This window comes from Chenopodium quinoa, unplaced genomic scaffold (genome assembly GCF_001683475.1).
Source record: "Chenopodium quinoa cultivar QQ74 unplaced genomic scaffold, ASM168347v1, whole genome shotgun sequence".
NCBI classification, from domain to species: Eukaryota; Viridiplantae; Streptophyta; class Magnoliopsida; order Caryophyllales; family Amaranthaceae; genus Chenopodium; species Chenopodium quinoa.
The window spans coordinates 263,162-278,418 of NW_018743136.1; the positions used below are offsets into that span (position 1 = coordinate 263,162).

At 36.7% G+C, this 15,257-nt stretch overlaps 1 protein-coding gene across 1 annotated transcript; it reads left to right on the plus strand.

Annotated features, from left to right (window-relative positions):
- The first annotated feature begins 367 nt into the window (after positions 1-367).
- LOC110732015 lies at positions 368-2,166 on the plus strand. The gene is made up of 4 exons (XM_021911934.1): positions 368-390; positions 466-558; positions 1,407-1,520; positions 1,603-2,166. The coding sequence occupies exons 1-4, from the start codon at positions 388-390 to the stop codon at positions 1,861-1,863; spliced, it is 471 nt and encodes a 156-aa protein (XP_021767626.1). The 5' UTR covers positions 368-387; the 3' UTR covers positions 1,864-2,166.
- The last annotated feature ends 13,091 nt before the right edge of the window (positions 2,167-15,257 follow it).

A 15,257-nucleotide genomic window follows, 5' to 3' on the forward strand; every position in this document is an offset into this window, starting at 1 on the left:
AGTTAAATGTTGGGACGATTATAAATCTGAAACATTAGACCATTTGTGGGCTTGCATCACGGTAATATGTTATCATAATAAATATGTTTATGGGGTTTTTCTTTCTATTATTAACAATGAAACATTGTTAACTTGATGTATGAGCAATAATTAATTTATCTTTGTCTTTTGCAGGAGAAGTGGTCATTTGATGACACTGAAAATAGGCGGGAGTGTGTTATGAAACATGCACAACGTTTATTCAGAGGTGCTAGGAGCAAATTGAAATCAAAGTACTTTAATAATAAAAACTTTAAAATAAAAGAAGAATGTCTGAAAAATAAGCCTAGTCATCTGACTAAAGTGGAATGGAAGTTCTTGTTTGACTATTGGAGTGAAGAGGCGGTTATGGTAAAATACACATATAGTATATCTTTATTCTTATATAATTAACGTATATTATTGATTAAATCCTTTTTATTCTAGGAGAAGAGCAAAAAAGCAAGTGAAAGTAGGGCACATCAGAAGATGCCTCACTATAATGGCACTAAAAGCTTCGGTCGCACTAGACAAGAAATAGTATGTAACAACTACTCTTTCTAATTTTAACTTTTGATTCTTGCCATATATAGGACTACCATACTCTATGATGTCACATCAAGCCTTAATTACTACCTTTACTACATTCTATCATTTTCCAAAGAGCTCAAAAGGCTACACTAAATAAACTAATGAGACAAGCATCTGTTGCAGCTGTAAGTGGTTAGTGTTGCAGGTTGTTGTGGGTGGAGAGTGCTCCCTGCTGTTGCTGCATTTTCTATGACCTGCACACAAGCCCTGCCTGCACACTAGCCCCCTCCCTTCCTGCATACCAGCCCCCTCCCTGCCTGCACACCTGCCCCGACCCCCTCCTGCCAGGTGCCACCTGCCTGCACATACCTGCATCCCCTCCCTACTTGCACACCAGCCTCCCTTTCCTGGATTTCCTACACACCAACCTAGTCCTTTCATACACAACAACCCCCACTCCCTCCTACCACTTACCTTCCTGCTTGAACACTAGCCCCCCTCGCCCTAGCATTCCTGCACACCACGTCACCACCCACGCCCCTCTTCCCTGGCATTCTTGCACACCATGTCACCACCCACGCCCCCCTTCCCTAGCATTCCTGCACACCACTCACGCCCCTTTCCTGCACACACCTAATTATAATTTTCTGTTTTATTTTTTTATTTTGTATTTTTTATTTTTTTTATTAGCTGAATTCTGAACACATGGAAAATTAAATTCTATTGGACATAACTAAATGTCATTAGCTTCCAAACCACTAAAATTTTACGAAGTAATTCTCGCACTTATTCAAAATATGCAAACGTACAATAATTAGGAGTGTAATTTGATTCTAAAAACTCTGTAATGTTTGTAGAGGAAGAAGAATGGCGGGAAGTGTTCTCGAGTTGATGTATTGGTTGCAACTCGTACAAGAAAATCTGAGAAGGCTGTGAATGCAATCAATTTGGCAAATAACACTCATGCAGTAGTAAGTTTATAAGTTTTATGTTTGTTATTTTCCATTTAACATTTACCATCTTATCTTCTAACTTAATATTGTTTATTCATAGGATGAGATAAACAAATTAAAGGAACAAAGAGAGCAAGGTCTTAATGAGAAAACAGATGAGCAAATTATTCAGGATGTGCTTGGCAAAGATACACATGGGTATTTGAAAGCATATGGACCTGGTAGAAGTATTACGCAACATTTTAAAGTAAAAACCTCTCGAATTGATCTTACTCAAGAGGTGAATGAAGTTAAAAAGAAAGCAGATCAAGCAATTGAAGATGCAAGAAAAGAAGCTGAAAATGCTAGAATAGAAGCATAACAGGCTAAATTAGAAGTTGAACAAGCCAAAAAAGAGGCGGAAGCTGTTAAGAATGATGTGGACAGAAAAATTGCTGATAATAATGCAGTTTGGGAGAAGAAGTTTAGTCAACTTCTGGATTTTCTTAGAGCAGGAAGTGATTCTGATGATTCAGGATGTCAAGGTTCAAAGGAATGAAGTAAGTAATGCTATCTTCACCGGTTATGCATTATACATTTTATCTTATATTCAATACAATTGTTACATTTTTTAAAGCTAAAGAATCTTGACCTCTTACGATTGGTTTATAGCCTTCCTAAAACTCACATTCATTACGATTGGCTTATATTCATTACGATTGGCTTATATTAACTTGATCATTTATCTATTTATTTATTGTAGGTAACAAGGAGCGGAGCACAGACATATTCTCTTTCCTTTTTTTTTTTTTTTTGGTAAGAGTGAGCTAGTGATGAGACAATTGATTTATAGTATGTTTGTATGTATGGATATCAAACTCAAGTATGTTTGAATGTACGGGATTCCAAGACATTAATATGATTTTTTTTAATGTTATGTATCTATTTCAGCAATGACAAATATGACATATTTGAGGAAAACTCCATCTGTAATATTCAGTTATGCTTATATCATAGATAATGCTGCAACAAATTAAAGCTTATGCCTATTGAAATTGGTAGCTACGATAATCATTAGTGTCAAGAGATATTATTTGTCACTGTAGCAATGTGGCAATGGATTTATTTTCCACGGTATTATTTGTGGCAAACAAATAAATTAGGTACGGTATATTGCGGCGACAAAGTTTATTAGCCACGGTAATATTTGTGGCAAAGAAGATTACTGGTCACGGTAATGTTTGTGACAACCAAGTTTATTAGCCACGGTAGAATTTGTGGCGAAGAACTTGTTAGCCACATTAATATTCGTGGCAAGTGAATTTGTTTTCCACGTACATACCCGTGGCATAAAAATCAAAATTTGTCACGACATCAATTTTCCCGTGGCAAATTTCCTAGCCACAGCCTCTTGTGTCACGGGAGTAAATTTCAAAATTCCCGTGGCTACACTACATTGCCACGAGAATTTTAAACTTGTGCCACGATTTTACTCGTGGCACAAAGGTCAATTTGTTGTAGTGACAATTTCTCTAGTGGTGTATAGCGTGCTTCATACTCGAGCATCTTCTTGCTTAGATAGTAGATCGCATTTTCTTTGCCTTCTACTTCTTGCGCTAGCATGGCTCCTATTGTCTCTTTGGTAACTGTTAAATACAGCCTAAGAGGTATTCCCGGAAGTGTTGTTGCTAAAACGGGAGGATGTGCGAGATAGGCTTTGATCTTTCCAAAGGCTTTTTGACACTCGTCATCCCATATCACTGGTACATTATTTTTAAGCTTTTAAAAGATTGGTTCACATATTGTCGACAATTTTGATATGAACCTGCTTATGTATTGCAACCGGCCAATAAATCCTCGAATTTGCTTCTCGGTTTTTGGCGGTGGAATTGACATGATTGCTTTGATCTTGGTTGGGTCTGTCTCTATTCCTCTAGAGCTTATGACATAACCTAGAAGCTTGCTGGAGGTGACTCCAAAAGCACACTTAGATGGATTCAACCTCATGTTGTATTTTCTTAGCCTTTCGAAGAATTTTCTTAAGGCTACTTGATGGCCTGGGCGATCTTTTGATTTCACAATCATATCGTCCACATATACTTCTACTTCTTTATGCATCATGTCATGGAGCAAGGCAGTCGCTGCCCATTGGTAAGAAGCACCCGTGTTTTTCAACCCGAATGGCATCACCGTGTAACAGTAAGTACCCCATGGTGTTATGAAGGTTGTTTTCTCCATGTCTTCTTCCGCCATGAGAATCTGATTATAGCCCGCGTATCCATCCATGAACGAGAGAAGTGCATGATTTGTTGTGTTATCCACCAGAATATCAATGTGTGGTAAAGGTTGGACTTGCCTTTTGTTAGATCTCAATAGTCGACACACATTCTTACCCTTCCATCCTTTTTTAAAACTGGGACGACGTTGGCGACCCATTCGGGGTATTTGGATACCTTGATGAAACCTGCAGTTATTTGTTTTTGAACTTCCTCTTTTATTTTAAGAGCTACGTCGGGTTTCATTCGACGTAATTTTTGTTTTATAGGTTTCATTCCTGGAATTAGTGGTATGGTGTGTTGAGCTATTTCTCTATTAATGCCTGGCATATCTTCGTATGACCAAGCGAATACATCGATGAATTCTTTAAGTAAGTTAATTAAATCGGTTCTTTCTTGTTCATTAAGTGTTAGTCCGATTTTAACTTCTCTTTTATTAGTTGAATCATTTGAGATATTAACCGTCTCAGTTTCTAAAATTATCGGTGTTTTCTTTTCAAGTGTTTCCATTGCTTTAATAAGTTCTTTTTCTTTTTCATTGTTAGTCAAGAAATGCTCATCATCTTGGGTTAAAGAAGAACACCAGGAGTAGGGAGAAGAAGCCATATTATTAAACTCTGAGATCATTACATCAAAGATGGATATGTCCTCAGGGATTTGATCACTAACTGTCCTAGGGGAAGAGATGGAAGGAGGAGGTGCTATAACTAAGGACTTAGATGACTCTATAGGGAGAGACTCTAACTCAGACGACTCTTCGAACATCGGTCCTTGCCCCGTTGTGATGGATATCTTCCTTCCACTTAGAGTAGTCACCTTGACGGTCTTGCGCCACCCTTGTAATGATCCTTCTGCTGGAGTGATTAGCTTCGAGGGATCGTAGCTTTCGCTTTGTAGGACTGTCTGAATGAGCGAGGAGTTATCCCATTTGTATGTTGGCTCATCCTTTTCTCGCCCAAATAGTAATCCCATGACATTAAATTCAAAGCATGGGGGTGCTTTCTCCTTATGGGAAGGAGTTGGGATTCCGTCTATGAAGTAGCAATCTAAGAAAATTTCGAATCCCTGTTGCCTTATGCCATTTACGACAAATGGTTTGGGAAATTCATAGCATGGATAGTCCTCTCCTTCTTTTATAAATTGTCCATTAAAGGTAAGAGGATATTAATCCATTGGGATTGCTTTCTTTTGGATGCGAGCGTCCCTACGTGCCTTTGACTTTTCCTGGGCTCGCTGGAGATCTTTCCGAGTCGGTTCGAAACCAAGTCCGAAAGTGTCTAATTTAGGGAGGCCAGGTGATTCCAGCGGTTTTTCTATTCATTTCTTCTTTCCTAGGGTCATCCTAGGAAAATGTCCTTGCTTCTTCAGAATAGCGTTCACGATCATATTGGAGTGGGGGTCGTGGCAGAGAGGGGTCATTTCATCCTCCTCGATTAAGGAGGCCTCTTCATTAAAACCCCACAATTCTTCATCGTCTTCATCGTGCTCCACATTAATTATTGGATTCTCTTTAGCTTTAATTCTCATAGGTGAAGCATCTATCATAATGGGAATTCCTCCAACTATAGCCTTTACTTGTTGGTGGAGAGATGAGGGGACAACCTTTAGGTCATGAAGCCAAGGGCTTCCCAACAATAGATTGAACGAAGCTTTAATATCTACTACTTGGAACGTAGTAGCGTGTTCTATCGCTCCCGCTGTTATATTCATAGTAATTTTACCAAGAGCTTGACAACAAGTGTTGTCATAGGCTCTTATTCCTTGCGTTGACGGGGTTAGGTCTTCATCCCTTATGCCTAACATTCTCATAGTTCTAAGTGGACAGACATTAATGGTTGATCCATTGTCTACAAGAGTCATAGGGACGTTCATTCTTTTGCAAACCACTGTGAGATTTAATGGCATAATGTTTGTCACCTTCTGGAGGCAAATCCTTGTCGAGAGACGAACTTAGGGAGGGGCTTATACCCCATGTATGATGATTATGCCCGTCGGGGGGCTATTCCCCCCGATTCACTTGCTCCCAATTGGTTCCAATATCCGCAAGGTGGATATACGAACCCAAGTGCCTACGGTACCTATGTCGACTACTCATCGGTCAATGGTTATGGGACCGATTTACCTTTTGGTGGGCTTGGGGGAATGTGGACCCTAACTACTTTGCAGGTGGTTCGGGTTACGGAGGTGGTGGCTCTAGCCATGGAGGAGCCGGTTCTAGCCACGGAGGGGGCTATTCGAGGATGGATGAGGATGAGGAGTAGGCTACACTCCCAAGTCAATGAGGACATTGCTTGATTTGGCTTGGGGGGGTGTTCTTTCGCTTGGTAATTCTCTTCCTTTTCTCTTTTTATTTGCTTTCTAGTATAGTTTTTATTGCTTTCCTAGTGTAGTTTTTATTGCTTTCTTATATATGAAAAATTCAAAAATAAAAAATTCAAAAATACGTTCCAATGAATTGTAAATCATGCTTCCATGTGCCCCATACTTGAGAAAATTTGTTTTGATTCTTGGTTATTGATAATGAGCGTTGTGGATTTGTTGGTCATGATTTGAAGTTTAATTTCTTGGATTACTAAACATGAGTCAATTTTGCCAACTATTTGTGAATATAGTGCTTGACTAGTTGATTTGGTTAGGAAATGTGTGATAGTTCCATAATTCCTGGTATGTCAATGAATTTGAGTATTGATTTGCAACTATGAGTAGTGTTTCATGACTTAATATTATGCACATGAGGAGGACGAAGGCGTTCATTCTTTTAGGTAGCCTTCAGAGTATTTAGATACATTTGTTCCCTTCTTGTTACCCATGTTGTTGCTTGTGTCCTTTTATTGTTTATTTAGCCACATTACAAGCCTATATGAGCCCCATTGGTTACTAGTCCCAAGCTTGGTTTGGGGGAGCTATTAGTTGGTGAGGCGAGGGAGTTGTGGTGTGCATATTATTTGCACAATGTGGGAATAAAAGAAGAGTATTTGTTCTTTGATTTTTTATTTGAAAATATTAATGTTGTGTTTCAAAGTTGAAATTTCCAATATGAGTTAAAAAGAAAAAAAAGAGCAAAAGAAAAAATTTTAATGTTCAAATGTTCTATTGGAAGGTTGTTCAAAGAAAAAAAAAGAAAAAAAAATTCAAGTTGAAAAAGGAAAAAAAAAGAATGAGTTCAAAGTTTGTTTTTCACTCAAAGTTCTACATTATCATATTTTTTTATGAGTGATTATTGTAAGTGTTGGGATTGTTTATGATGATTAGAGTTGTATTTTGTGGTTGTTGTTGGAGTTAGTTATGTTGATGGAGATGTACACTAGTAGAAAAAAAGCATTAGGCACCCCCCACATAGCACCGGTTCAGCCTAAACCGGTGCCCAAAACCGGTCTAGAATTGGGCGGGTTTTTACCAAAAGAGAAAAGGCACCGGTTCAGCCTGAACGGGTGCCAAAAAACAAAAAGGCACCGGTTTGAACCGGTGCCATTCCTTTTAAAAAAAAAAACCGGCTTTTTTTTTATTCCATTTATATATAAGGTAAGTCTCAAACCCTAAAGCTAATTCACTCACAAAAAACTCTCTATGTCCGCCGCTCATCCTTTCTCTCTCATCCCTTTCTCTTTCATCTCCTCTCATTCTCATCTCCTCTTTCAATCTCGTTCTCTTTCAATCCCTTCTTTCAATCCCTTTCTCGTTCTCTTTCAAACCCTTCTTTCCATCAAATTTGATTGCATTTTTTTTTATCGATTTCTCGGTTTTTTTTTTGTTTAAGATTTCAATTTTTTTCTGGGCTTTTGATTTTTCTTTCAATTTCAATTTTTCTTTCGATTTCAACTATTTTGATTTCTGGGTGTTTTTGATTTGTGGGTTATTCTGGGTTAATTTTTTTTATTTCAATCTTGATTTTTTTTTTTTTCTATTTCTGGGTTTTTTTTCGATTTCGATTGTTTTTGTTTCGTTTTTGATTTTGTTTTTGATTTATGAGTTAATTTTCGGCTACAATAATCGATTTTGGGTTAATGCATGCGTTTTTGGGTGTTTTTTTTATGGATTTGTTCGAAATTGATTATTTCTGGTTAATACAAGTTGATTTGGGTTTGTTCGAAGTTAATTTTGGGTTTAATTGATTTTATCAGTGTCTTCGAAATTTTTTAAGGGTTTCTTCGAATTTTTTTTGGTTTAATCCACCACGAACACATGCATGAGCAAGGTTAGGGTATTATTTCTTGATTTTAATTCGATTTATTTTTTATTTTCTGAGTTTTTAATTGATTTTCGAATTTTGTTTTATTTTAATCGATTTTAATTTGTTTTTAAAGTGATTTTCAATTTTCTGGTTTGGTTAATCGATTTTTAAACTTATTTTAATTCGATTTTTTTTAATTTCTGGGTTTTTTCGCTCGAAATTTTTTTATTCTCTGGGTTTTTTTTCTTCTGATTTTCAATTTTAATTTTAATCGGTTTTTTTTCTGAGTTTTTTTTATATATTTTTATTTTTTGATTTTGATGTTCTGGGTTTTTTTCTAGGTTTTAAACTGATTTTCTTTTCTTTTTTTTCCGATTTTTTGGGGTTTTTATTTTTTATTTTTTTTGCAGCTAAATCATGTTAATCGATTCATTTTGGTTGTTTTAATTGGTGCAGGTATATGGATTTAGATCTTAAATTGAAGAATCAAGATACAAGTATATTGTAAAGTTGTAATTTTTTTTTGTGATTTATATTGTAATTTTATTTATTTATTTATATGTTGTAATTTTTTTATTTTGATTTATATACTGTAATTTTTTTATTGATCTATACTGTAATTTTTTTGATCATATATATATATTGAATAGATTGAATTATATTGATTGTGATGTTCGATTCATATTTGGTATTCTCATTTAATTCTAGTTTATTTAATTTTAAAAAAAAATTGATTATTGGGGGGTTTTTGGCACCGGTTAACCGGTGCCAATTTGCACCGGTTTGAACCGGTGCCTTTTTGGCCCCCTTTTTGGCACCCCTCACATAGGCAGCGGTTCAAACCGGTGCCTTAGACCGGGTTTGAACCGCTGCCAAATGCCTTTTTTCACCTAGTGGTATGATCATCACTTGTTTTGATCATGGTTTTATTAGGATTTGGCTCCCTTAATGCATAGCTTTTCTCTCACATAATCCCAAATTTATTCTACCCTTTACCCTAGCCTTACATTACAAGCTTTAAAGACCTTCCGACCTTGTGCATAGAAGTTATGTAAATGTGAAAGTGTTGTTTATCAATGCAAGTTATGACTTGGCATATTTCAAGTCGACTAGTAGGTTGACCGTTCATTGTTCTTATACACACGAGAGTATGAGTTGGGAGGGCATTGTTCACATTAAAGGGGTTGGTTGGAGAGCGATCGAGTACATCTTCTACTCGCCACATAAATGAGAGTTGAGTGTGTGAGCACTAGTCTTGAATTCTATATGCTCTTGTGGTTTGCTCTTCTTGACAATTGTTGGGGAGGAAGGGTGATTAGATGAATAAGATTTGGTTGATGTTGAAGCGTGTTCATTAGATTTACCTTGAATCGTTGGTACTTGATTTGATTATTGGGGTGAAGTATGTTTTATATGTTCATTGATGAGCTCTTTGCTTAGGGACAAGCAAAGGTTTGGCTTGGGGGAGTTTGATGTATCCATTTTATATAGTAATTTACCCCCGTCCCTTGGTCATAATTAGTAGTGTTTTCGGCTCTTTCGAGCCACTTTTATTATTTTCTAGTGTTTTCGTAGTCTTTGTTGAGTTTTGTAGGAAATTGCGCCTTTGGAGCATTTTCTCGGGTTTTTTCATGGAGCGACTACGGGAATTAGAAGTGCATGACCATCTTTGAAGCCCAAGGCCGGTTAGAGTCATCGAGCCGGTGATTAAGGGCTTGATAATTGGGATCCCGAGGTATTTGGACCGAGTATTCAAGACCCGAAGAGGAAATCCGGATTGGACCGAGAAATCAAGCCCAATCGAAGTCCGAGCCTCAAAGTGAAGCAAGGGCCCAATCGGGAAACCTCTAGCACGATCAGGCTCGGCGCTGCTAGTGCTGTGCGTGGCTCATAGCGCGCCCGATCGTGCGAGCATCTAGCACGATCGGGCGATGCTGCGGAGAAGGGACGCAAAGACAAAGGCGAGCCTGATCGGGCAGCCCTTCACCCGACCGGGCGCGCGTTTTTATAGTACCTGATTAGTTTAGTCTAAATTTTTTTTTAGAAAACGTTTAAGTAGGATTTTTGTACGGAATTTTGATTACCTTCTTTCTTAGACTTTCTCTCTCTACTTAGAATATTTCTCTCTCTTAAATTCTCTCTCAACTTTTGTTCTTAATTATTTCCATTAATTCCATATTTCTTTTTGGTAACAATTTCTTCTCTTTTAATTTCAGCTATTTTACTTACTTCTTTGTTTATGCTTTTATTGATTTATTTGATTAATTTAGTTATGATGATGTGTGAGTAGTTTTATTTCTAGGGTTTATGGGGATCTAATAAATGATATGAAGGGGTAATTTTGTGATTGTTAATTATTAATGCTTGGTTGATTTCCTATTGATTGATTTAATGCTATGCAATTAGGTTTGGCCAGATTTAATTGTATGAGTTTAGCAATATTAATTCGAGATTCGACATAAGAGAATTGATGTTTAGGCTTAGTTTCAATAGGCGGATTAATTTATAAATGGTTAAGTCGAGATTCGACAGATGAGATTTAATACCAGTAAGTTAACTCTGTGATTATAATACGTAGCGAAAGCCCTTTATAATCTGATTAACCAATGCTTGATGATTGCTTATTATGATTTGCCCTGGAATATTGTTTATTAGTGAACCTATGCCCTAGGCCTTCTAATATTTGATTTTCTCCCTACTTTATTCCTTTCGACCTTATTCTCCGTAGTTTAGATTTTATTCACAAAAATATTGGTTACTTAGATAATTTAGACTATAATAATTAATTAGGAATAGAAAGACTTGTTTACCTGTGGAGTTCACCCTACTTCCCTATCTACTTTAGTTAGAGGACTTAGGTAATTATTTTTTATTAGGGGATACGACTTTACCCTGTCATTAATGCACAAATAAATCTATTATTGGCGATCACTTGAACTATAATCATATTAACCCTAAACAAGATTATTAATTATCTTATTAAGCATGATTACAAATATAAATTCTCTTTAAAGATGCATAAAAGGTGTGATCAAGCAATAACAATAAATATTTATCAAGCAACATAATAATAACAATAATCATAATAATAACCATTATCACAATTATAAAAATAACCATGAATCATCATCATAACAATTATAATCATAATAATCATAATTAACATAATCATGTTAAAGCATAATAATAGAAAGATCCTAGGCATGATACTAACAAGATTAATAACAAACCCTAGCATGTCACTAAACATTAAAAATCAAAGCTTTAACCCTAACATGATACTAACATGACATTAGAAAAGAAAATAAGAAGCATCATAGAAATCATAATTGATATTAGGAACTTATTTTTTACCCTAAACATCATACTAAGAAAATCATCCTAACATGATACTAGGAATCAAAATAGCAATCTAAACATGATTTCTATAATATCAATAATATCAATTTAAACAATTAAAGTACTTGGATGCCTCGTACCTCTTTCTAATAACAAAATACACACGTTAGTAACTTCAAGGAAAATAATAAATCAAACCAATTAAATTAAATGATTGAAATAGAGATTTGGGACCAAACCCTCAGAAATATCAAACCTTTCACGTCTAGGGCGAAGCAACTTCGAACTTGGCTAGGTGTGTCTAGTGCTAATGTATGAGGAGTTGTGTTTGTAAAATACTAGGCTAGAAAGAGGGAGAGAATAAAGAAATTCTTTATGAGAGTTGATTATTGAAAAAGGGGAGATATGACCTCTATTTATAGGAAAAAGGAGAGTCGAAAAATAAGTAAAAGAATCTGAATTCGAATCGAAATAAAACTCGATGGACAATAGTTTTTGCGGATTTTGTTTTTATCATATCTTTTGATCCAGAAGTTCAAATAAGGCATAAAATATTTCGTTGGAAATCTCTTGAAGTCTACTTTTCAACCCAATTAAAATCAGATTAAAATATTTTTTAGGTAAAAAGATATATCCGAAATAGTAGTACGGTGTCAATTTTGAATAGAGTTTCGTATTCCATTCATATCTTTTTCGTTATAGCTCGAAATTAATATTATAATATATCATTGGAAAGATAATTTCAATATCTATCCAACCATATAAGATTTATATAAAGATCATGAGGCACGAAAATAAAATCTGAACATATTCCATCTTGTACAAAACAAGGATTCTTAAAAAGAGTAGTTTTATTCAATTTCAAACTCTTTGAAACATAATTATCAATCCTAACTCCATTAGGATTTAAGAGAACCTTCTAGAGTATTCTAGAATACTATAATCAATCCTAATAGCTTTAGGAATGATAATTAATAATAGGCCCTCCTCTAGATCATTGGGCCGCTTGTAAGAACCAAACCGGGTCCAGTTTAGTATTTTGGCCATAACTTCCTCATTATTCATCGGAATTGGGCTTATAATATATCGTTGGAAAGATCTTTTCAACCCCATCCAACTACACTATTATTGGACCCATATCATGGACCAAACTAAACAAGAATGCACATTTTTCAAAAATAGGGTAAGAAAAGAAATATTTTTAAAAACAGAAAGAAGAGATATTTTGATAAAAACATCCTCATCACTAGAATTTTCACACTTTCACCTCGTTCGATAATCAATGACATGAAAGGTATTCATCCCTGGGTTTGGTTTTCGGGAGACACATTTGGGTGTCTACAGAAGCCCCCACTTTGACTGAGTTTGGAGAAATGCATGTTTCGAAAACAAAAGTCAAAGTAGCGATAGGGACGGAGACTGATTCAGAACGTTCTGCGATCTTAAATCATTCTTGTAACGCCAATACCTGCAAACTAGTGTTAGTTAAAACAGATAAAAGAGTTAAGAAACGCGTATCTTGCACCATCGAGCACACGTCTCTAATAGTAACCGATTTGCATTGTTGTTGTGACAACCTTTCACAAGCTAGGGAATGCCATCGAAGATAAATTCTCTTGAAATCACCTCTAGTTGTTTGTGACAACCCTCCAAAATCTAGGGAACGTCGTCGATCAATGATGCTACATATCGATCCTTTTTCTTGAATCATAGTGATAACCTTCCCAATCATAGCAAAAGTCGTCGAAGACCGCCTCATCACAAACCGCTCTTCTCAAATCTTGGTGACAAACTCCAAAATCTTAGCAAATGTCGTCGAAGACCGCCCATCTCGGGCTATTTTCTCAAATCTTGGTGACAACCTCCATAATCTTAGCGAATGCCGTCGAAGACCGCCCATCTCGTGCTATCTTCTCAAATCTTGGTGACAACCTCCACAATCTTAGTGAATGCTGTCGAAGACCGCCCATCTCGTGCTATCTTCTCAAATCTTGATGACAACCTCCACAATCTTAGCGAACGTCGTCGAAGATAACTTCTCTTGAAACCATCCTCAGCTTTCTGACAACCTTCCACATCCTAGGGAACGCTATCGAATATAACTTCGCTTGAAGTCATCCTCAGTTTTTACGATAATGTTCCAAATAAAATTACCGAAGACCAACGCTTGTCAATCTTTAAAGCTCGCTTGAACTTTGCTGTTGCAATTTTTTGCTGTAATTTCCGCGCTGCCAATACGTCGGCGCATTTTCGCTGTGTGTGAACCATTACGTCGGTGCTTTTTACTACCTGTGAGCTATTATGTCGGTGCTTTTACTGCTTGTGAACCATTATGTCGGTGTCTTTGCTATGAGCCAATGTTTAGGCGCTTTAAACTAAGTGAGACGATCTTTTGTCAGGCCGATCACTTATTGCGCTTGTAATCAAGCCGACTACTCAATCATGTCAAATTGCTTATAGGGGCTAACTGGCGTACTCAGGAACCCGAAAATTGCTGCACTTGGTCCGCATAATATAATATGGCGGCCACGCATTGTGTCGCCGCACCAGCGCTCGCTGAAACTATCTGGCGTCGCGCTTTTCTTCTGCCACCAGGCGATAGCCTTGTTGTCTGGCGCTGGAGTCAGGTCTTCCCTATTTTTCCCTTGCTGCTGCTGTTAGTTGCTCGGTTTCGCTTCGAACTTTGAACTTGGTCGTCCCCTTTCAACCAAATCCACTCAAATCTTTTGTAAATTAAAGCTCTTCATCTTTAATTTACTGATCCATATAATTTTTCTCAAACTCCTCTTATCTTGGAGGAATCTCATGTGGTCATATTCGCAATTTTTTGAAAAAATCCGAGAATATTCTTACTCGTTTGCGCTTTGGAATGTACCTGCACTTATATTTTGGACTATAAGACTTTTCTCATCTTTCTTTAGGGTTGACCTAAGACTTAGTGTTACTTGACTCCTTGACTTGACATTACTCAAGGTATGACGACTCGCTTCATGTGACTCATGTGTGTGTAGACTTAACTCGATGCAATAACATGACATGACTCGTGTGAGCATTGTAATGTGATCGTGCGACTCGATAATGAAAAAAAGCAAAAAATTTCCGTTTCCGTCATTTTTGTGGAGGGTACCGACTTTCTCCCAAAAAAGAAAGACGCGAAAAAAAGAAAGAAGCGGATTTTTTGAAGGTGCTTGTTGAATGAGCTTAATCCGTTAATGTTGTCTCTCATAGTACAAGGATTGTAACATCTTAGACTATCCTAGTTGGCTTGATAATTAAAGTATTTAGGTGACTTAGGTGCGAAGGCTAAGCACTTCATACTTTGTGATGCAATGATGAGTGATGAGTGATTTTGTTATGACAAAGTATGCTTCAGCGTTGTGTTAAGATTTCATGACAAAGGGTTCCTAAGGGAAGTACTATTTGGTCATGTATCTATGCAGTGTGTGAAAGTGACACTAAGGTTAGGCCGCAAGGGCTAACAGTGGAAAAGTATTTTGAGAAGAGTCAAAAGACGGTGACTCTTAGGCTAGGTAGCTTAACAATGTAGGGATCAAGCCTCGAAGTCTAGCTCTACATGGATAACGATGAGCATAGGAGATCCCCTTGACATGATCAATTATGTAAGTAAATATGAATGCATTTTTATTACGGCCTGTAGACACCCAAATGTGTCTCCCCAAAACCAAACCCAGTGATGAATATCTTTCATGTCATTTGATTATCGAACAAAGCGAAAGTGTGAAAAGTCTAGTGATGAGGATGTTTTTATTAAAATATCTCTTCTTTCTATTTTTGGAAATATTTCTTTTCTTACCTTATTTTTGAAAAACGTGCATTCTAGTTTAGTTTGGTCCACGATAAGGGTCCAATAATGATGTGTTGAATGGGGATTGAAAAGACATTTCAAACGATATATTATAAGCCCAATTCCGATGAATAATGAGGAAGTTATGGCTTGGTGGGGGCAGAGGTTCTGGATGTCCGTGGTGG